This window comes from Ictalurus furcatus, chromosome 14 (genome assembly GCF_023375685.1).
Source record: "Ictalurus furcatus strain D&B chromosome 14, Billie_1.0, whole genome shotgun sequence".
Taxonomy (NCBI): Eukaryota; Metazoa; Chordata; class Actinopteri; order Siluriformes; family Ictaluridae; genus Ictalurus; species Ictalurus furcatus.
In genome coordinates, this window is record NC_071268.1 from 26,307,559 (window position 1) to 26,330,993 (window position 23,435).

At 40.1% G+C, this 23,435-nt stretch overlaps 1 protein-coding gene and 1 long non-coding RNA gene across 13 annotated transcripts in view; one reads left to right on the top strand and one right to left on the bottom strand.

Moving 5' to 3' along the window:
- Window positions 1–281: 281 nt before the first annotated feature.
- anxa6 (annexin A6) overlaps window positions 282–23,435 on the top strand; it is a 43,322-nt gene continuing 20,168 nt past the window's right edge. For both annotated transcript variants that reach the window (XM_053642231.1, XM_053642232.1), the window contains exons 1-12: window positions 282–406; window positions 3,177–3,234; window positions 8,085–8,169; window positions 9,392–9,486; window positions 9,882–9,995; window positions 18,477–18,567; window positions 18,664–18,743; window positions 19,322–19,378; window positions 19,489–19,582; window positions 19,665–19,760; window positions 19,855–19,913; window positions 21,548–21,670. In XM_053642231.1, the coding sequence (XP_053498206.1) occupies window positions 3,226–3,234; window positions 8,085–8,169; window positions 9,392–9,486; window positions 9,882–9,995; window positions 18,477–18,567; window positions 18,664–18,743; window positions 19,322–19,378; window positions 19,489–19,582; window positions 19,665–19,760; window positions 19,855–19,913; window positions 21,548–21,670 (903 nt within the window). In that variant the 5' untranslated portion in view covers window positions 282–406; window positions 3,177–3,225. The remainder of the gene's footprint in view (window positions 407–3,176; window positions 3,235–8,084; window positions 8,170–9,391; window positions 9,487–9,881; window positions 9,996–18,476; window positions 18,568–18,663; window positions 18,744–19,321; window positions 19,379–19,488; window positions 19,583–19,664; window positions 19,761–19,854; window positions 19,914–21,547; window positions 21,671–23,435) is intronic.
- On the bottom strand, window positions 3,040–16,189 carry LOC128618568 (uncharacterized). 11 transcript variants are annotated; one of them, XR_008387742.1, is made up of 6 exons: window positions 15,840–16,189; window positions 15,685–15,753; window positions 6,838–6,911; window positions 4,551–5,530; window positions 3,288–4,386; window positions 3,040–3,137 (listed from the first exon to the last, which is right to left on the bottom strand). It is a non-coding gene; the product is annotated as an uncharacterized LOC128618568 (long non-coding RNA). The 11 variants fall into 11 exon arrangements; XR_008387743.1 differs by having other exon boundaries at window positions 6,838–6,930; XR_008387747.1 differs by having other exon boundaries at window positions 15,685–15,779.

Genomic DNA, 23,435 nt, shown 5'->3' on the forward strand with positions numbered 1-23,435 from the left:
TTTTTTACGTGTCCCATATCATATCTTTTACATAACATATGAAACGTGTGTGTGCTTTTTTCATAAGGCTAGTTTTCTAGTGTTTCCTGTGAACTTTAATGTGTTTTATTATTGTATACTTATATACATATATACATATATTTACATATATTTATATCTATCTCTCTATCTATCTAATTAAATAAATAAAAACATGAAGGGTGGGTGGGGGTGCGCATCACCGTGATGACGTCAGAGCCGCGCAAGAAGAGCGCTAGAGGGCAGCTGCCTTGCTGTCGCTCATTTTCGAGGCTGGACTGCGGGGGTGGAGTGTGTAGTGTGTGTGTGTGTGTGTGTGTGAGAGAGAGAGAGAGAGAGAGAGAACGGTGTGTGTGATCTCTGCAGGGAGAGCAAAAGCACACAGGAGGTGAGCAAACACACACACACACACACACACTTTTTTCTGTTCACAATGCTGTTACATTCATGCCTGTTGTATTTTAATGTATTTAATGCATGACGTAAGCAACCGTATAACGGGATCCTGATAGTGATAACGAATAATAACAAGAGAGAAAGTTACTCTACAGTTCAGACACTTTGTGAACCCATGTCTGGTCCTGTAATACTTCTGTAATAACTATTTAGTGCTCATAGTGTCTTAAAATGACTTGATTTATGCATATATATATATATATATATATATATATATATATATATATATATATATATATATATATTGTATACTGTATACCTTGAATAGAGTGTATTTATAGTGTGTGTAATGTATAAGCAGATTTAATAATCATACAGAATGAGGTGTTTGGCGTACTGTATTACGTATACTGTATATTAATCTGTAGGGAAGGGGCTTGGAGACCTCTGGGTGTGGCAGTGGACTTGTCTCTCTCTGTCTCTCTCTCTGTTTCTCCCTCTCTTTCTCGAAGGGGTTTCGGTTCCTGGGTGGAGGGTGTGGGTGGGGGGTATAATGGTTTCATTTTAAAATATGTAAATATACCAAAACTGATGCATTAAAGGCGTCATAAAAGTAAAAAAAAGTCTCTGTTTCTCTCTCTCTCTCTCTCTGTCTCTCTGTCTCTCTGTCTATTTTTGGACTTTGCTTTAAACTCAAACAATGTCGTAATATACCACAGTGACAGCTCGTCTCTCGTCTTTATAACTTTATAACGTCTACACAGTGCATATGTTTACATTTACATTTTTTTTTTTATTACTCAGCACACTTGTCCAATATTAAATGAAGCTATAAATAGTATATATAGAGATCAGGGGCGGATCGTAACTGTAAATTGCACTGCTTTCCTTACTTGTTCCCTGTTTGCGTATTTCTCCCCTAAGGAAGGTTTCTAAGTTTGTAGTGTAAGTCTGCAGCACTCGGCGTTTCTACAGGTATCATGCTTCCACGCTTGGGAGAGAAAAAGCACATTGTGCGAGCTTTAATGGCGTTAGGGAGAGTATCCTGTGGAAAATGTGGCCTTGCCTTAAATTGCTTGGACCACTTCCAAGAGACACGTGTCGGCCTGAGGCGAGGCCAAACGGCGGAGTTTTGGGGGTGACGGCTCCGTCTATATATTGTATACCGCCTGTATATAGAGTGCTGAGAATCTGGACAGCACGGCTAAACACGCTGCTTTGATTAAACCGTGTAGGTTCTCATTTCACTCTGTGTTTTACATTCCTTACAGCCGAGTCATGAATAAACCCAGATGTACTCCACTGGTACCCCGGCCATTAAAGGGGTATTCCAGGCTCAAATCAAACGCACACAATTAACCCTTTATGCAGAATGTAGTTAATCAGGAGAGAAATTTTTGGTGTCGGAGTACTGAAATCTAACGAGTAATGGACGTCTATCTCACACAAGCTACTTGTAAATATCTACGTTCACTTGTCTATGGTCACTTGTTTCAGTGATGTGGTTTAGGATACACTTTCTGTAATCTATAAACATCTGTGTCTGTATCTATTTAACGTGGCAAATATTCGTATCTGTATTTGGATTTAAACCTGAAATGGGCGTGGCCGTTTGTTTGTTTTAAAAAAAAAAAAAGTAAATATGAAATCTAGCAGTCTAACACTGAAATAAATCTCTGATGTAGAATTCACACACTATGCTAACACTGCAACATTTCATCTTTTCAACAGCTGGGGTTTCGCCCCCGGAGTGGTGAGAGTGGTAGATTTGATATTCAACTGTGAGAATAAACATGAACAAAACTTAGCTGAATGCGCTACCGTTTTGAAGGCGGCCATCTTGGACAGAAGACTTCGCATTTTTCTGCCTTCCATTGTACACGTCGCCTCTCAAGGTTTAATAAGGCAATCCATTGTACTCAAAACTCGGAAAAACCCGGCCTCCGACTGGGAAAAGTGCAACGGAACGCTCACTCAACTGGGAATTCCCGGTCGGGAACTCTTCAGTTCAATATGGCTATCAATCTGACAATATGCATCGTTTACTACTTGACGAAACTACAGGTGCATTCCAAATGATTCAACCCCCATTGCAAATCAGCTTTATTATCAAAACGTGCAGACTTTCAGCTGTTTGCGACGAACAAATCAAACAAAAGCAAGTTAAATAGTTCAGCACGACGAATGCGTCAGTTGGTTTCCTCGAATTCAACTGAAAATGCCACTTCGTATGACTGTAGATATTTATTTATTTTAAAGACTCTTTGTACGTCTAGATTCGTAATTCGTCGTCCTGTTGATTTCAGCCCGATTTTACTAACGTGATTGGACCATTGTCGGACAAATAATCACACGCACATGCTCTGGAAACATCTATGTTTGGAGTGGAAGCATGTTTAGATCGGATTTCAATGGATTGCAGCATAAATCTGGAGCTGTAGAAGAAATCTAATCGAGATGAAACGGTTTCCAGTTCGAAATGCAATACGTACATACTGTACACATGCAACTGAGTGATGTTTGAAGTGAGTATATTTTACCGCGTGTATTTAAGAAAAGGATTTTGAGATAAATAAAGAACCAGACAGAGACTACATTCAGTTGTGCAAAATGATCTACATTACATTTGTTTTATTTCTTTATGTGGGGTTTTTTTTTCTTTTTTTCTTCTGCTAGAATATCCTCTGAACCTCAACATGCCTGTTCTGCACTCCAGCTCACTTCTACAAAACAAATAAGAATATATATATATTTCTTTCCAGGTTCAATTGTAGTCCATCATTCCACTGAGACCCTTCGAGTAAAGACATCATGGGCAAGGTAAGCCAAAGCTCGACGAACCAAAGCTTCTGTTTCACACGAATAAGACTTACAGTGTTTAGATGATGCTGAGATCCTGAGGCTGATTACTGATGAGTCACTGCACTGCGTTTCTGCTGCACTGCATGCAGGCTCGGCTCGGGTGACTGTGTGTCTCTTACCGAGTGGGACAGCGACAGTGGGACAGCAGGAACACACACACACACAGCCAAAATGCTTCTGAAATAAATGTAGTCAAACTGTACTAATTCTGGGTCACTGAGAATGAAAATGATGCTTAAAGTTGTCGATTGGCTCTAGTTTTTCGAGATATTCTCCCGGGTCAGTATATACGACCCCTGACTTTGGAATGGCGGAGGATAAGCGAGATATAAAGGGAAGGGATCTCAATTTTAAAGTATTTTAATGGTTTAAACTCCCAGTGAAATGCATTGAAATGCCCAGCGCTATTTGATGCGTAATTTCAACAAACAGGAAGTCAGGGCGGGACATATCGAGTGGCTCGTCCTCTTTTTTAAATACCGGTCGCTCAACGACGGCGACTTCGGCGAGGTGATTTTTAATAACGTTACGAGCGGGACGCTTCAGATTCTACAGAGCATTTTGATTGGACAGAAAATCTGATGACAGACTCTGACGTGCAGAATGATGTCATCAAAATTGTTGATCCGTACCGGTGGTAAATTTTGAACGCGTATATCTTCTGAATGCGAATGTTGTCATTGTTTTCGAGCGCGCTAGCTTGTAGATGACCTAAAAGCCGCAAATTTTCCTTTTTGATTTCATGGGGACTTTAAGTTGCTTATCTGAAAACGTTTCACATGTCGTTTACATTTATTTGACATAATTAATAGCGCCATAGAAATGGAACCCCAGTCGTGGAATCATCCGTATCCAACATTTGTCCCAGTACATTCTGATCACGGACTCGTCTTTTCCGAGTTCATCTTTCCTCCTGCTTTATCGTCTCCGTTAGCGAGCGTGTGAGTGGTGGGATGTTTGTTTACTGAGGTCACCGTTGCTAAGGGCTCTGTTATGGCGAGTGTTCCCCCCTCACAGCTGTCCTATCGAAAATGGGCCTTGACAGATAAACTCTGTGGCTGTAAAGTGGAGGTTTCTGGCTCTCGGCCAGTTTTCCAGGCGAAAAAGCCTCTTGAGCAAGAATTACATGAGAAGTGAAAGAAGAAGCAGAAACGCACAGTCATATGGAGTTTGTGCTCACTCAGTCAGAAACAGGATTCTGCTACAGGGTGAATGGTGCTGTATGAGTAAGGTGAAACCCATACACACACACACACACACACACACACACACACCCCACACACTGCGCCTAAATGATGAGGCCATGGGGCAGCTGTAGACTAGGACAGGTGTCAGCTGTTTGCTCTCTATTCCCGTATGTCATACTGGAGACTCTCAGAAGGAGGAGCTTTAAAAAAAAATAAATGGGAGTGCCCTACAGTGCCATGCATAAGTATAAGTAAGTAACCATAAAAGCAGATGTTTGTTGTTTGCATAAATATTTGCCCCCTCAGAATCACCTCTGGCTGCACTTACAGTCTTCTGGGATGTGTCTCTTTGTATTGGCTTTGCATATCTGGATTCTGATATTTTGGCTCACTGTTTTCGGCAAAAGAAATTCAGCTGTGGTCTCATCACACTAGAGAACCTTTTCCTCCATGTTTGCTGAGTCTCCAAATGGGATTTCATAGCTTTTTTTTTTTTTCCGCCATTAACGGCTTTCTTCCCAAATTCTTCCATAAACCCCAGCATTGTGGAATGTTTGGGCTGGGAACAGCTCCTCAGATCTGAGCTGTGGATACCAGAGTCACTCATGGTCTCTTGTTTATTTCTATGACTAATCCCTCTCTTTAGCCAGTCACTGACTCGTAGTGGAAAAGTTCAAGGGAGAATAAATACTTATGCAAGGCACTGTATGGCTTGTCACAAAACAACTGTAGTTATAAATAAGGGTTGAACCATTTTTTTTTTTTACTATGTTAAGTATGCACTTTATAAGATACACGCAGAACACTGCCCCCTAGACTTGAAGGTTCTGCTTCCACCACGATATACCTCGTGTTGGACCACTAGAGAGAGTACCTCGACACCCCAGCATGCTCTGTCAGTCCCAATGGCCAAGACCCATAAACCTGATAGATGCTTTCTCCACACTGCTGTTTAACTAGGCTGCTGTGAACCATTTGATTTGCCTCGCATGGCTCCTCTTCGTGAGTCTGCTGGTCTACAGCCTAACTATTCTGCTGGAAGCTGTGGCAAATGTTCACTCATGCATCTATATACAAAAGAAAAGGCACAATTTGAGCCCCCTTGCAAATCAAATCATCATGCACACACTATTAAAGACATTGTTTGGCTCAGAAATAGCACCTGTACATATTTCTATACATAAGACCTAGAGTCAAATCTCTATGCAAAATAATGTACAATGTCCACCTTCATAGTTTAGGCCACGCCCCCACCTGAACCCGACACCAGTCTATGTGCTGAGGAGGAAAGTAATGGCGCTATGACCGTTTTAAACTCTGCGCTATTTTTCAATTTCGTCTGTTTGTAATGCTTAAAAATCCCCTGAATTTAAAAATGATTTAAATAATACATTAATATGCACTAGGGTCAAATTTGTCAAAATTTTTGAATTCATTTCATCTAATGCTTTGGATAAAAGCGTCTGCTAAATGAATAAATGTAAATGTAAGTGTGAATTTGTTAACACAGCACTAAAATTCAGAGATTAGAGGTTGATTTTGTGCTGCCAGAAAAATTACAGCCCACATGTCTAGCTAACACATAGCTAACACTGTCTAGCTAACACAGCAGCTAACACCTAGCTAACACAGCAGCTAACACATAGCTAACACAGCAGCTAACACATAGCTAACACTGTCTAGCTAACACAGCAGCTAACACAGAGCTAACACTGTCTAGCTAACACAGCAGCTAACACATAGCGAACACTGTCTAGCTAACACAGCAGCTAACACATAGCTAACACTGTCTAGCCAACACAGCAGCTAACACATAGCTAACACTGTCTAGCTAACACAGTAGCTAACACATAGCTAACACTGTCTAGCTAACACAGCAGCTAACACATAGCTAACACTGTCTAGCTAACACAGCAGCTAACACATAGCTAACACTGTCTAGCTAACACAGCAGCTAACACATAGCTAACACTGTCTAGCTAACACAGTAGCTAACACTGTCTAGCTAACACAGCAGCTAACACATAGCTAACACTGTCTAGCTAACACAGCAGCTAACACATAGCTAACACTGTCTAGCTAACACAGCAGCTAACACATAGCTAACACTGTCTAGCTAATTTAGCTAATGTTAGTGATCAAATAGTTTTGGTTGCTATGGTAACATTATATTTTTTGACATGTCTGACTGACATAAATCAAGAACTAGCCTAGTAGGCTAGCTACTTTAGCTCATAGCAGCTAACATTTTGTTAAAGGCTTGTTAGCTGTTCAGGGTGAAACGATGCCCTTTTAGCTGTTCGTTGAGTTTAAATAAAAACAACAGCATTCGATAATTTGGAATTTGATGATTATGTGTTTTATGTATAGTCACCTAAATGCTTGTGTTACCCAGAAGCTCATCTTACTCCGGTCTCTCTTATAGCTCGGATTGGACTCCAGTCACATCTGTCATCAAAATAGTGCTCTGTGTTAAGATAAATAGCGTCACATGACACTGTCTCATTGTTGATAACTTCTGTGTGAGATACAGTGTGTGTGTGTGTGTGTGTGTGTGTGTGTGTGTTCAAGTTGCTGCCTTTGCATTATTGAGTATTGATCTGTGTGAGAGGAAACGCTGAGCGATCCTGCGCTTCAGCAGCACATTTGCTAAACAAAGCCCATCATCAATATTTCTCTAGTGCGGGTTTATAATCTAATTTTTTTTTTTTTCCTTTTTTTTTTCTTCTTTTTTTTTCTGAAATATTTATAACAGAGACATTTTAAAAAATTGTGAAGATCCATAAAATTCCTTCTTTGGATAGAAAAAAAAATTACATGACTGAATTGCGACAACAGTTACCTGTTAATGCGTAACCATTAATGATTCGTTTCTGGATAGAAATAAGAGAGTTTGAAGTGCTTGTATATATTTTTGTAGTGCTGCTTTTGACTAGCGCTTCAGGCTCTAAACAGATGAGACACATCTAGGTATTTTCACTTTAATGCTAGGAGAATAAACATACACCTTTCTGCTCATTCATGTTTAAACATTAGATATTTCGACAAGCTTTATATATATATATATATATATATATAATCACTTTGGTAGGGTAAATAAAGTAAAAAATCTGTGAACACACTTTCCTTTTTCTGACTTTAGCCTTTTAGCTAATCTGTGGGGTCATGAGCTGCCTTCAGCTAAATAATCTGCATAAATGAAAGTGATTGTACGAACAGCAGCAGACGAGCTGCTACGGAAACCGTGATGGTTCATGTTTATAATAATGGAGTCGTTGAACTACAGGCAGTTTTTTCCCCCCAAAATATTTGGCGGAGCTGCTATGGAATTTTTTCATGTCTGCTGAAGTACTTTACAGGTCCGGATCTAGTCGACGATGGTTAGTTTATATTATCAGTGTTATATATGTAGCTGGATTGCTATTTGTGGCAACTCTCTCTCTCTTAATCTTAATGTCTCTGTGCAGAAACCACACCCTATTCATGACACTGAAGCTAGCACCCTTAAGGGTTCTTCTGTTGTCCCTGTGGGGGAATGCTTTTCAGATCATGCAAGAGGAGAGAAACAATAATCACCTACAGAACTTTACCCAGATTTAAATGTCACTCTTTCTGTTTCAGGGATTCCGAGGCACAGTGAAAGATTTCCCAGGATTCAATGCTAACAGCGATGCTGAAGCGCTCTACAATGCCATGAAAGGCTTTGGTGAGGAGCCGTGGCCTAACTCTAATCCGCATTTTAGTGTTTTGGAGGGTCTGTTCTGGTTAAGGTTCACATTAAAGGAGAGAGTCGCATTAAAGGAAAGACAGTCATATTAAAGGAGAGACAGTCATATTAAAGGAGAGACAGTCGCATTAAAGGAGAGACAGTCGTATTAAAGGAGAGACAGTCGCATTAAAGGAGAGACAGTCGTATTAAAGGAGAGACAGTCATATTAAAGGAGAGACAGTCGCATAAAAGGAGAGACAGTCGTATTAAAGGAGAGACAGTTGCATTAAAGGAGAGACAGTCGTATTAAAGGAGAGACAGTCATATTAAAGGAGAGACGGTCGCATTAAAGGAGAGACAGTCGCATTAAAGGAGAGACAGTCGCATTAAAGGAGAGACAGTCATATTAAAGGAGAGGCAGTCGCATTAAAGGAGAGACAGTCATATTAAAGGAGAGACAGTCATATTAAAGGAGAGACAGTCGCATTAAAGGAGAGACGGTCGTATTAAAGGAGAGACGGTCGCATTAAAGGAGAGACGGTCGCATTAAAGGAGAGACGGTCGTATTAAAGGAGAGACGGTCGCATTAAAGGAGAGACGGTCATATTAAAGGAGAGGCGGTCGCATTAAAGGAGAGACGGTCGCATTAAAGGAGAGACAGTCGTATTAAAGGAGAGACAGTCGTATTAAAGGTGTTTTTTTATCCAACTTTTTTGGTGGATTTGGTGGAAAAGCTGGATTTATATCCAACTTGTCAACACTGGACCAATACAGTAAAATGTAGTTCTGACTGCTTTACACTTTACAGAATAATCCTTCGAAAAAGTATTCTCATTTCTAAACTAATGAATTGTACAGACATGGATGTTTGAAGAATTCACAACATTTTTTAAAAATATTTTTTTATTGATGAATGCAACAGCTGCCCTTAGACTTTTTTTTATTATAAGTGAGTTTGAGTAAGCGGGCTTTTTTTTTTCTTTCTCATTACTGGAAAGATAAAATAGGTCTGTGGTATTTGAACAGACACTACAGATGCAGTAGATGAAGATTAGTTTGAAAAATGTTTTGTTTTATAATAATACGGTTGGATTCGTCTGTAATATATAAAAGGATTATAGCGTCTGCCAGATGAGTAAAAAATAACAAAACAGACAAAATATCTGGAGACAATATAAGATTGAATATCATATAAACTAAACATTTTTTGCTGTTTCAGGAAGTGACAAGGAGGCCATTTTGGATCTGGTCACCTCCAGAAGCAACGCTCAGAGACAGGAAATTTGCAGTGCCTACAAGTCACTTTATGGAAAGGTACTGGATCATCTCCAGCAGTAAAAAAGCTTCTCAGATAATTACAAACATCATGCTACATTCACAATATGGTATACTGCTTTATAAAGTCGGCTTCCTTTATACACACCATTACAGGCAAGTTTTTATGCTCAGAAATAAAATCTGTACCATTTGGACAGAAATATGACACTGCAGTTCTATAAGATTCCTTATTTGACTGCATTTATTTCATTTTTAACAAACACTATTAAACAATTCTGTTCGCTAGCCAGATAAACGCATTATAGTATACAAACGCAAGTGATCAATTTTTTTTTCCCAGTGAAAATAATTATATGATGAATGGATAAATAAGGTGCTGACTTAAACGTTCTCAAAAATCTGTTTTCATCCACTTATTGTTGCTCATAAAGGACTTGATCTCGGATCTGAAGTATGAACTGACGGGCAAGTTTGAGCGTCTGATTGTGAGTTTAATGAGAACCCCAGCGTATCACGATGCCAAAGAGATCAAGGACGCAATCAAGGTAGGAAAATATCTAAATACAGCTGAGACTGAAATCCATCGACAGCTTCATGAACTCTAGGAGCTGCTGAGAGTTTCTGCATGCTGTGCATGCCAGGGTTTGGCTTGTGTTGATGGAAAAAATGATTGAAATGATTGAAAAACATTTGTCTTTTATCGTGTAGTTTTAGACTTTGGTTAGATTACACAGTCTGTGTATTTCTGTCATTTAGTGTGTATTGTGTTTTTTGTTATTCTTTTTTGTTTAGTGGCCATTTTTTAGGCGAACTTATCTAGTACTTAACAAACTGGCCACTTAGTGTGTACTACATTATTATCCCCTTAATGCACTGTCTCACTCAGGGTAGGGATGGGGGGTGGGGGGTGTTCGCTGTGTGCAATGTCTTGCCATGGTTTAAAAAATTCAGCAAAAGTGCACTTTAGGATAGATAAAACAGGATAAAGTGCTGTTTAGGGTAGATAAAACAGGATAAAGTGCTGTTTAGGGTAGATAAAACAGGATAAAGTGCCGTTTAGGGTAGATAAAACAGGATAAAATGCCGTTTAGGGTAGATAAAACAGGATAAAGTGCCGTTTAGGATAGATAAAACAGGATAAAGTGCTGTTTAGGGTAGATAAAACAGGATAAAGTGCCGTTTAGGATAGATAAAACAGGATAAAGTGCCGTTTAGGGTAGATAAAACAAGATAAAGTGCCGTTTAGGATAGATAAAACAGGATAAAGTGCCATTTAGGGTAGATAAAACAGGATAAAGTGCTGTTTAGGATAGATAAAACAGAATAAAGTGCCGTTTAGGGTAGATAAAACAGGATAAAGTGCCGTTTAGGATAGATAAAACAGGATAAAGTGCCGTTTAGGGTAGATAAAACAGGATAAAATGCTGTTTAGGGTAGATAAAACAGGATAAAGTGCTGTTTAGGGTAGATAAAACAGGATAAAGTGCCGTTTAGGATAGATAAAACAGGATAAAGTGCCGTTTAGGGTAGATAAAACAGGATAAAATGCCGTTTAGGGTAGATAAAACAGGATAAAGTGCCGTTTAGGGTAGATAAAACAGGATAAAATGCCATTTAGGGTAGATAAAACAGGATAAAGTGCCGTTTAGGATAGATAAAACAGGATAAAGTGCTGTTTAGGGTAGATAAAACAGGATAAAGTGCTGTGTAAATTAGATAAAACAGGATAAAGTGCCGTTTAGGGTAGATAAAACAGGATAAAGTGCCGTTTAGGATAGATAAAACAGGATAAAGTGCCATTTAGGGTAGATAAAACAGGATAAAGTGCCGTTTAGGATAGATAAAACAGAATAAAGTGCCGTTTAGGGTAGATAAAACAGGATAAAATGCTGTTTAGGGTAGATAAAACAGGATAAAGTGCTGTGTAAATTAGATAAAACAGGATAAAATGATTTTTAGGGTAGATAAAACAGGATAAAATGCTGTTTAGGGTAGATAAAACAGGATAAAGTGCTGTGTAAATTAGATAAAACAGGATAAAATGCTGTTTAAATTAGATAAAACAGGATAAAGTGCTGTTTAGGGTAGATAAAACAGGATAAAGTGCTGTTTAGGGTAGATAAAACAAGATAAAGTGCTGTTTAAATTAGATAAAACAGGATAAAGTGCTGTTTAGGGTAGATAAAACAGGATAAAGTGCTGTTTAGGGTAGATAAAACAGGATAAAATGCTGTTTAGGGTAGATAAAACAGGATAAAATGCTGTTTAGGGTAGATAAAACAGGATAAAGTGCTGTGTAAATTAGATAAAACAGGATAAAATGCTGTTTAGGGTAGATAAAACAGGATAAAGTGCTGTGTAAATTAGATAAAACAGGATAAAATGCTGTTTAGGGTAGATAAAACAGGATAAAATGCTGTTTAGGGTAGATAAAACAGGATAAAGTGCTGTGTAAATTAGATAAAACAGGATAAAATGCTGTTTAGGGTAGATAAAACAGGATAAAGTGCTGTTTAGGGTAGATAAAACAGGATAAAGTGCTGTGTAAATTAGATAAAACAGGATAAAATGATTTTTAGGGTAGATAAAACAGGATAAAGTGCTGTTTAGGGTAGATAAAACAGGATAAAATGCTGTTTAGGGTAGATAAAACAGGATAAAGTGCTGTGTAAATTAGATAAAACAGGATAAAATGATTTTTAGGGTAGATAAAACAGGATAAAATGCTGTTTAGGGTAGATAAAACAGGATAAAGTGCTGTGTAAATTAGATAAAACAGGATAAAATGCTGTTTAGGGTAGATAAAACAGGATAAAGTGCTGTTTAAATTAGATAAAACAGGATAAAGTGCTGTTTAGGGTAGATAAAACAGGATAAAGTGCTGTTTAGGGTAGATAAAACAGGATAAAGTGCTGTTTAGGGTAGATAAAACAGGATAAAGTGCTGTTTAGGGTAGATAAAACAGGATAAAATGCTGTTTAGGGTAGATAAAACAGGATAAAATGCTGTTTAGGGTAGATAAAACAGGATAAAGTGCTGTGTAAATTAGATAAAACAGGATAAAATGCTGTTTAGGGTAGATAAAACAGGATAAAGTGCTGTGTAAATTAGATAAAACAGGATAAAATGCTGTTTAGGGTAGATAAAACAGGATAAAGTGCTGTTTAAATTAGATAAAACAGGATAAAGTGCTGTTTAGGGTAGATAAAACAGGATAAAGTGCTGTTTAGGGTAGATAAAACAGGATAAAGTGCTGTTTAGGGTAGATAAAACAGGATAAAGTGCTGTTTAGGGTAGATAAAACAGGATAAAATGCTGTTTAGGGTAGATAAAACAGGATAAAATGCTGTTTAGGGTAGATAAAACAGGATAAAGTGCTGTGTAAATTAGATAAAACAGGATAAAATGCTGTTTAGGGTAGATAAAACAGGAAAAAGTGCTGTGTAAATTAGATAAAACAGGATAAAATGCTGTTTAGGGTAGATAAAACAGGATAAAATGCTGTTTAGGGTAGATAAAACAGGATAAAGTGCTGTGTAAATTAGATAAAACAGGATAAAATGCTGTTTAGGGTAGATAAAACAGGATAAAATGCTGTTTAGGGTAGATAAAACAGGATAAAGTGCTGTGTAAATTAGATAAAACAGGATAAAATGCTGTTTAGGGTAGATAAAACAGGATAAAATGCTGTTTAGGGTAGATAAAACAGGATAAAGTGCTGTGTAAATTAGATAAAACAGGATAAAATGCTGTTTAGGGTAGATAAAACAGGATAAAATGCTGTTTAGGGTAGATAAAACAGGATAAAGTGCTGTGTAAATTAGATAAAACAGGATAAAATGCTGTTTAGGGTAGATAAAACAGGATAAAGTGCTGTGTAAATTAGATAAAACAGGATAAAATGATTTTTAGGGTAGATAAAACAGGATAAAGTGCTGTTTAGGGTAGATAAAACAGGATAAAATGCTGTTTAGGGTAGATAAAACAGGATAAAGTGCTGTGTAAATTAGATAAAACAGGATAAAATGATTTTTAGGGTAGATAAAACAGGATAAAATGCTGTTTAGGGTAGATAAAACAGGATAAAGTGCTGTGTAAATTAGATAAAACAGGATAAAATGCTGTTTAGGGTAGATAAAACAGGATAAAGTGCTGTTTAAATTAGATAAAACAGGATAAAGTGCTGTTTAGGGTAGATAAAACAGGATAAAGTGCTGTTTAAATTAGATAAAACAGGATAAAGTGCTGTTTAGGGTAGATAAAACAGGATAAAGTGCTGTTTAGGGTAGATAAAACAGGATAAAATGCTGTTTAGGGTAGATAAAACAGGATAAAATGCTGTTTAGGGTAGATAAAACAGGATAAAGTGCTGTGTAAATTAGATAAAACAGGATAAAATGCTGTTTAGGGTAGATAAAACAGGATAAAGTGCTGTGTAAATTAGATAAAACAGGATAAAATGCTGTTTAGGGTAGATAAAACAGGATAAAATGCTGTTTAGGGTAGATAAAACAGGATAAAGTGCTGTGTAAATTAGATAAAACAGGATAAAATGCTGTTTAGGGTAGATAAAACAGGATAAAGTGCTGTGTAAATTAGATAAAACAGGATAAAATGCTGTTTAGGGTAGATAAAACAGGATAAAATGCTGTTTAGGGTAGATAAAACAGGATAAAGTGCTGTGTAAATTAGATAAAACAGGATAAAATGCTGTTTAGGGTAGATAAAACAGGATAAAATGCTGTTTAGGGTAGATAAAACAGGATAAAGTGCTGTGTAAATTAGATAAAACAGGATAAAATGCTGTTTAGGGTAGATAAAACAGGATAAAGTGCTGTGTAAATTAGATAAAACAGGATAAAATGCTGTTTAGGGTAGATAAAACAGGATAAAATGCTGTTTAGGGTAGATAAAACAGGATAAAGTGCTGTGTAAATTAGATAAAACAGGATAAAATGCTGTTTAGGGTAGATAAAACAGGATAAAGTGCCGTTTAGGGTAGATAAAACAGGATAAAGTGCCGTTTAGGATAGATAAAACAGGATAAAGTGCCGTTTAAGGTAGATAAAACAGGATAAAGTGCTGTTTAGGGTAGATAAAACAGGATAAAATGATGTTTAGGGTAGATAAAACAGGATAAAGTGCTGTTTAGGGTAGATAAAACAGGATAAAGTGCTGTTTAGGGTAGATAAAACAGGATAAAATGCTGTTTAGGATAGATAAAACAGGACAAAAGTACTGTTTTGGGTAGATAAAACATAATAAAGTGCCCTCTAGGGTAGATAAAACATGAGAAAGTGCCCCTACAGTAGATAAAGCACAATAAATTGCCCTCTAGGGTGCCCCCTAGGGTAAATAAAACACGATAAAGTACCCTCAAGGGTAGATAAAACGTGATGAAGTGCCCAGTAGGGTGTCCCTACAGTAGATGAAACATGATGAAGTGCCCTCTATGTTGCCCCTATGGCAAATAAAACATGATAAAAGTGCCCTCTAGGGTAGATAAAACACGATAAAGTGCCCTCTAGGGTTCCCCTATAGTAGACGAAACGTGCTGAAGTGCCGTCTAGGGTGTCCCTATGCTAGATAAAACGTGATGAAGTGCCCTCTAGTGCCCCCTACGTTCAAGTCTTAGCGTTAAGTTTCATTTCTTATTTCTCAGGAATAGATCATAGTAAACAGATCATAATGAAAGCCTCACTTCAGCATAATGTTCATTTCCTGCCGTTTTTCTTTTTCTCCCACATGTTCCTGTAAGAGTCTGACATTACATTAGTGTGTGTGTGGGAGTGTGTGTGTGCGTGTCACTGACTGCTTTCTCTGTGTATCTGCTCCGTTAATGCTGCCTTTAGGGTGGGGTAAGTGAACGACGCAGCGAGGATATGAGATGAGTTCTGATGGCTCGTTTCATTACTGTTTTCAACACACCCTCGTTCACATCCCATAATATGTTTCTTTACCCCCCCCCCCGATAAACCTCTCTAACGTTGCATCCCAAGTGTTTGTATAGACAGTAACATTTTCTTTTAGATAGACAGAAACACTTGCAGCACAAACACAAGACGTTATGCTGTACGTGTAACTATATTTTCCCATTTAGTAAATATCTTTTAGCAAATATTTTTTAGGAAAGTGACTATACAGAGAAAAGGAGACTCCTAATACTTATAATAACTCAGTTATTATAGATGAATCATGCCAGTGTGCCTTTATGTCAAACGTAGTCATGCTTACATTATCATCTGCATCACTTCTAGCTCTTTCGGTAAAATTCCACCGTTGTTCCACGTTGGGAGGCGGAGCCTACACGGGATGTATACAAGTATGATCTATAGATCAATCAACATACATATATATTTGCTTTTTAAGTCTATAGGAGGAAAGTATACATCATTCAGCACACTTCGCTGGCTAGATTATTGCTGGCAAAAGACGAGAACAGGTTTTTTCCCCCACGTTGTACTTCAAACACATAGAGATCTAAAACATTCCAAATGCCAAGGTTGTTATGGTTACGCTGAAATCAGCAGCATGACTACGTTTCCCATCAGCCACTGCACCTCACCGGATCACGTCACATGACTGTACCCGTGTCACGTTTTTTTGGTGAATGAGCACGAGTATTTAAGTCACGTCTCGCACCTCATTATTGTCCAGTATTTGTCTTTCGTTGTCATTAGTTGTCGTGTCATGTCCTCTAGTCCATGTCTCCCTGCCTCGAAAAGCCTACTTCGTGTTTTGGTGTCTAAGTTTACGTTTTGTTCACGTTTCATTAAAATCTGCAAGCTACGCGTCCGTGACAGAGGTAAGTCGAATGCCTCGTTACTGACGTAAAAGTCCCATAAAATTCAGCTACACGGTTAAATTCTTAGTGAAAAACTAAGCAAGCGAACATCAGACACTGAACATGACTCGGCTGATTGAGTACATTTGGGTTAACGTGGAAAAAAAAAAAAAACCTGTCTAAAGTTTCAGTGGGGCAGTGGTGCCTGGGCGGGGCAGTGGTGGCTGGGCGGGGCAGTGATGCCTGGGCGGGGCAGTGGTGGCTGGGCGGGGCAGTGGGGCAGTGGTGGCTGGGCGGGGCAGTGGGGGCTGGGCGGGGCAGTGGGGCAGTGGGGGCTGGGCGGGGCAGTGGGGGCTGGGCGGGGCAGTGGGGCAGTGGGGGCTGGGTGGGGTCGGCGGGGCAGTGGGGCAGTGGGGGCTGGGCGGTTGGGGCAGTGGGGGCTGGGCGGTTAGGGCAGTGGGGGCTGGGCGGTTAAGGCTCTGGGTTACTGATCTGAAGGTCGGGGGTTCAAGCCCCAGCACTGCCACTCTGCCACAGTTGGACCAAGACAACAGCATGTCTAAATGTCAGAACCCAACAGAAATATGTTTTTACACTGTTTTGATCTATTTCTGACTGCTACATGATCATCGGTAACATAGCAACTTTAGTTTTAAGCTCCGCCCACTCCCTGGAAAGCTTGTTTCTTAATATACGTCTCCTAATGTGTGTCAGAATGATGTATAGATCAATTTCTTTTTACACAACAGTTTGTTCCGGTCCACTAATCTGATTGGTCGAGCGGTGTTCCAAGAGTGCTTATATTTCCCATAATGGCACCGGGGTGTCCTGCTGTGTGTATCACTACGCTCGTCTGTCCACTTCCCAGTACGAAACGGTCACTACAGTAGCGTTCGCGACATCGTCAGTGGACCCGACACACGACACTTTTCAGGAGCTTGACTTCTGAATTAAAAAGTGAAAGCGTATCAGGTGAAGCCAGTTACACGGGAAGCACGTTTAAATCAGCGTGAGCTAGCTATCCAGCGTGCCAGCGTGCTATAAAGGGAGTGTAGCTTCTTCGGGACCTATTTCCATATATATAATGTGTCTGAGCTGTCACTTACTGAATATTCATTTCTTGATTATAGAGCTGTCGTATAAAAGCAATATGGCACTCGCAGTCGTGCGGTTATAGCGAATATCAGGAACGGCTGCGATGCCCCAAAGCCGAATTACAGCCGTGCATATAATCAGTATAACTGCAGTCTTGTCGTGTGATATCGCTCAATCATACATAAACCTTACAAGACACACTAACTAGAGAGGGAAGACGTTAAACCGCGTACTATTTTTCTCAAAATCTCTATATTTTCAACGTGTTCAGAAGGACATTACGGAGAAATTTCCCAAACTGTCGATAATTGTTAGGTTTTGATGCTAAAATTGTTTCATTTTGAAATAAAACACTCTTTCACTTGCGAGCGAAATGAATATTTGACTTCGATGTACTCATTCGACGACTCGAGTTCCGCGTTTGTTTATGCAAATGTGTGCATATTTAATTAGATGAAACTGGCAAATATGTGATTGTGATATTTGAATGTAGCTTGCCTTAATTTAAGGATCTTTACCAATGTGGACAAAATATATTTGTGTGTAATTTATGCGATATGCAAACAAGCTGATGCCTTGCTAATTTAATCTCATAGGTTAAAGGTTCTCGACTCATTTCAGAGTGTACTTGTGGACTTGTGGACTTTTTCATGGTGCTGTACGACCATGTGTGGTTTGTGAAGCTGCTCACTCAGCATTAATGGCATTAGGACTTATAATAAATAGCATATACTGGGGCGGTTGCGGATCAGGTGGTAGAGCGGGTCGTCCGCTAATCGTAGGGTTGGCTGTTCGATTCCCCGCCCACGTGACTCCACATACCGAAGTGTCCTTGGGCAAGACACTGAACCCCGAGTTGCTCCCGATGGCAAGTTAGCGCCTTGCATGGCAGCTCTGCTACCATTGGAGTGTGTGTGTGTGTGAGTGGGTGATGAGAACCAGTGTATAGCGCTTTGGATGAAAGCGCTATATAAGTGCAGATCATTTTCCATTTATAAAGCGCTGCACAGTGATGGAAAATGGCCAGATCCGGGCTGTGAGACAGTTAGGATGATTCTGCACCATCCTCTTCCTCTTCCTGTGTACTGTTTGAACTGTTACATCATTAAAGTGCTGTGCTTTGAGTTACTGATGATCCTGGTTACAGGGAGCCGGCACTAATGAGAGATGTCTGATCGAAATCCTCGCCTCAAGGACGAACGAACAGATCCACAGCATGGTGGCGGCCTATAAAGACGGTGAGTGTTTGGCCGTTTATATATCTCGTATACGTTCCGAAATGATGCCGCATGACGTTTGTTGTGTTGTGTTGTGTCGTGTCGTGTCGTCTCCAGCGTATGGCAGGGACTTGGAGGAGGCTGTTGTAGGAGACACATCGGGACACTTTAAGAAGATGCTGGTGGCTTTGCTCCAGGTATCAGAGCTTCTGTAAAAAATCAATGAAAATGTGTTCTAATCTAATCCATTCGCCAGTTTTCCGATGGTTTCCCTCATGTAATTAATGAGGTTGAAGCCACCATGACCAAAAGGAACAAAAACACCAGGAACTATTAAGATGAATGGCAGTGGGGGCAGTGGTGGCTGGGCTGGGCAGGGCAGTGGGGCAGTGGTGGCTGGGCGGAGCAGTGGTGGCTTGGTGGTTAAGTCTCTGGGTTACTGAACGGAAGGTCGGGGGTTCAAGCCCCAGCACTGCCAAGCTGCCACTGTTGGGCCATTGAGCAAGGCCCTTAACCCTCTCTGCTCCAGGGGGCGCTGTATCATGGCTGACCCTGCACTCTGACCCCAACTTCCTGACATGCTGGGGTATGCGAAGAAAAGAATTTCTATGTAATGTATATGTGATTAATAAAGACTCATTATGAAGTGCCCTCTAGTATGCCCCTATGGACTCCGGTTGTGCCGCCGTGTTGCAGTCTGTTTAGCTCTATGATGAATTCATTGCAAAAGTGTGTGTGTGTGTGTGTGTGTAACAATCTTGTGTTGGTTCGTCAGGGTGCCAGAGATGAAGATGGTGTGGTGTATGAAGATCTGGTGGAAGAGGATGCACAGGTGAGGAGTAGTGAAGTCTTCATCATCATCATCGTCGTCGTCATGCCAACTTGCCTAGATCACAGCTAGTGAGTATGTGTGTGTGTGTGTGTGTGTGTGTGTGTGTACAGCACCTGTACGCGGCCGGAGAGGAGCAGTGGGGGACGGACGAGGCCATCTTCATCATGCTCTTGGGCAACCGGAGTACGACTCACCTGCAGCTGGGTGAGTGTCACACGCTCACACTGCGCTACTAAACACACAGAAATGTTAAGAAAGTCTAACGCCATCATGTCGTATTGCGCAGTGTTCGATAAGTATCAGGAGATGACCGAGAAGTCCATCGAGGACAGCATTAAGAGCGAGCTGTCAGGAGACTTTGAGAGGCTGATGCTGGCTGTCGGTAAGTTTATCACACACACACACACACACACACACACATTAAAGCTGAAGGTGTCTGAACAGTTCTGATCTGAGTCTCGGCTTGTCTCTCTCAGTGCAGTGTGTCCGCAGTCGGCCCATGTTCTTCGCCAAGCGCCTCTACAAATCCATGAAGGTAACCGGCGAACCTCAAAGACTTTCACACAAGCGAAATCTATCAAAATGTACTCTGTTCCACGTATAAAGCACGTATCTCACTCCCTACTTTCTCCATATGGGGATTAATAAAGTATTATCTTATCGTACACCGTAGCAAGGTGTCAACAATCACAACATTCTACTTGTTAAATAGAAAGACAAAGACATACGGTTGTTCCGACTGAGAACGTTACAGCTTTACCTCTGACTTCTATAAAGCACTGACACTGGAGACTCCTTCCTAAAAAAAAAAAAATGTCGAACAATCCTCTCCTGCCAGAAAAACATCAGTCGAAGTGTGTCACTTTTTGTGAAATGGGTCACTTTTTGTCGGTCAGTTTATTATACTATGTGGCGCGTCCGTCGCACTGACGTACTGTGGGGCCTGTGACGCGAAGCTGCACTGCGGGAAATGAATCAACATCTTCTGACCAATCAGAATCGAGAATGCAGCAGCACTGTGGCGTAATGCAGAATGAACACAATCATGTTTTGTGGCTTTTCTAACACGTATCTTTTCTATGTCCACGTTGACGTTTTCATTTAGTTGCTAAAGTGCGATTAGCGATTCGAAACGGCGAGATATCAGACATGTGTAACAGCGGAGAGAGGAAATGCTCTGACCGATCAAACGTTGTGGAGTAAACCTCCGTATAAGATCCGCGAGAACAACGCGAGCGTGACGTCATCACACAGAGTATTTACGGTATGGTGGAAACAGGGAAGAATATTGAAGACAAAATCAGTACATTACGGTATTTTTTCCTATAGTAAAGAGAATTTTGTATATATTAATCTCCAACGTAATGTCTTTCTCTCGCTCTCTGATCAGATGTAATAGCTTTGAGCACTATCTCTCTCTCACTCTCTCTCTGTCCCTCTCTCTCTCTGTCTCTGTCTGTCTCTCTCTCTCTGTCTCTGTCTCTCTCTCTCTATCTATCTCTTTCTCTCTCTCTCTCTCTCTTTGTCTCTCTCTCTATCTCTTTCTCTCTCTCTCTATCTATCTGTCTCTCTCTCTCTGTCTGTCTCTCTCTCTCTCTGTCTCTCTCTCTCTATCTATCTGTCTCTCTTTCTCTGTCTCTCTCTCTCTCTGTCCCTCTCTCTCTATCTCTTTCTCTCTCTCTATCTATCTGTCTCTCTCTCTATCTATCTGTCTCTCTCTCTCTGTCTGTCTCTCTCTCTCTCTCTCTGTCTCTCTCTCTCTGTCTGTCTGTCTGTCTCTCTCTGTCCCTCTCTCTCTCTCACTCTGTCTCTCTCTCTATCTATCTGTCTCTCTGTCTCTCTCTCTCTGTCGCTCTCTCTGTCTGTCTGTCTCTCTCTCTCTATCTATCTGTCTTTCTCTCTCTGTCTCTCTGTCTGTCTGTCTGTCTCTCTCTCTCTATCTATCTGGCTCTCTCTCTCTCTCTCTGTCTCTCTCACTCTCTCTCTCTCTCTCTCTCTCTCTCTCTGTCCCTCTCACTCTGTCTCTCTCTCTATCTATCTGTCTCTCTCTCTCTCTCTCTGTCTCTCTCTCTCTCTCTCTGTCCCTCTCACTCTGTCTCTCTCTCTATCTATCTGTCTCTCTCTCTCTCTCTCTCTGTCTCTCTCTCTCTCTCTCTCTCTCTCTCGCAGGGATTAGGTACGGATGATAACACTCTGATCCGGATCATGATCTCCCGCTCTGAGATCGACATGCTGGACATCCGAGAGTGTTTCAGGCTGCGCTATGAGAAATCCCTCCACAACATGATCCAGGTAGTAATGACCTCCTGCACAGATCTGTGGATATTCTGTTATCAAACTCATCACAGCTCTTACTTCATGTCAGGATGATCAGTATTTAGTATTTACTGCAAGCCAGTAGTCTCGTGCAGTGTTTCCCAACCCTGGGGTGCCGTGTAAAAATCCTTCAAACATTTCGAAAATGTGTATAAAACATTTAATATATATGAGAAATATCATATATTGTCTGAAATAATAAGGCAGACACACTCACGTATAATAATAATAATAATAAAAAACGATATATAAAAAATTATAATCCCCTCCCCTTCACTGACCTGTCAGCAGCACGTCAACATCAGTACGCGTAACGTATGCATGTGTTTAATCCGTAATAATTAGCATGCGACGAAGCGTGTGTGGTGCAAAAGAATATGGACAGATTTCTTGAAAGAAAAGCTCCAGATGCTTCTTGACCATCAACTTCATCTTCATACTATTAATAAATTAGTACATACTAAATTTAGTCTTTATACACAGCGGTTAGCGTAACGTTGGCTCGCTTACTAGCAAACACGGCTACATTTAGTATTTACACACAGCGCTTGGCGTAACTTTAGCTCGCTTTGGCTAATATTAGTATTTACACACAGCGGTTAGCATAACGCTAGCTCGCTTACTAGGAAACACAGCTAAATTTAGTATTTATACACAGCGGTTAGCATAACGTTGGCTCGCTTACTAGGAAACACAGCTAAATTTAGTATTTACACACAGCGGTTAGCATAACGTTGGCTCGCTTACTAGGAAACACAGCTAAATTTAGTATTTATACACAGCGGTTAGCGTAACGTTGGCTCGCTTACTAGGAAACACAGCTAAATTTAGTATTTACACACAGCGGTTAGCGTAACGTTGGCTCGCTTACTAGCAAACACGGCTACATTTAGTATTTACACACAGCGCTTGGCGTAACTTTAGCTCGCTTTGGCTAATATTAGTATTTACACACAGCGGTTAGCATAACGCTAGCTCGCTTACTAGGAAACACAGCTAAATTTAGTATTTATACACAGCGGTTAGCATAACGTTGGCTCGCTTACTAGGAAACACAGCTAAATTTAGTATTTACACACAGCGGTTAGCATAACGTTGGCTCGCTTACTAGGAAACACAGCTAAATTTAGTATTTATACACAGCGGTTAGCATAACGTTGGCTCGCTTACTAGGAAACACAGCTAAATTTAGTATTTACACACAGCGGTTAGCATAACGTTGACTTGCTTACTAGGAAACACAGCTAAATTTAGTATTTACACACAGCGGTTAGCGTAACATTGGCTCGCTTACTAGCAAACACGGCTACATTTAGTATGTACACACAGCGCTTAGTGTAACTGTAGTTCGCTTTGGCTAATATTAGTATTTACACACAGCGGTTAGCATAACGTTGACTCGCTTACTAGGAAACACAGCTAAATTTAGTATTTATACACAGCGGTTAGCATAACGTTGGCTCGCTTACTAGCAAACACGGCTACATTTAGTATTTACACACAGCGCTTGGCGTAACTAGCTCGCTTTGGCTAATATTAGTATTTACACACAGCGGTTAGCATAAGGCTAGCTCGCTTACCAGCAAGCAGGAAATCTTTAAAGATTAAGGTAAAGAATTTAGGTTAAACGAAGTGTCACTAACCTTTCCTCATTCTGTGAAAGTAGTGAGATGTGTCGTTTTAGCAAAAATAGTAAACTGCCTCACATGCAACTTTACAACTTACAGTACTACCGTACTGA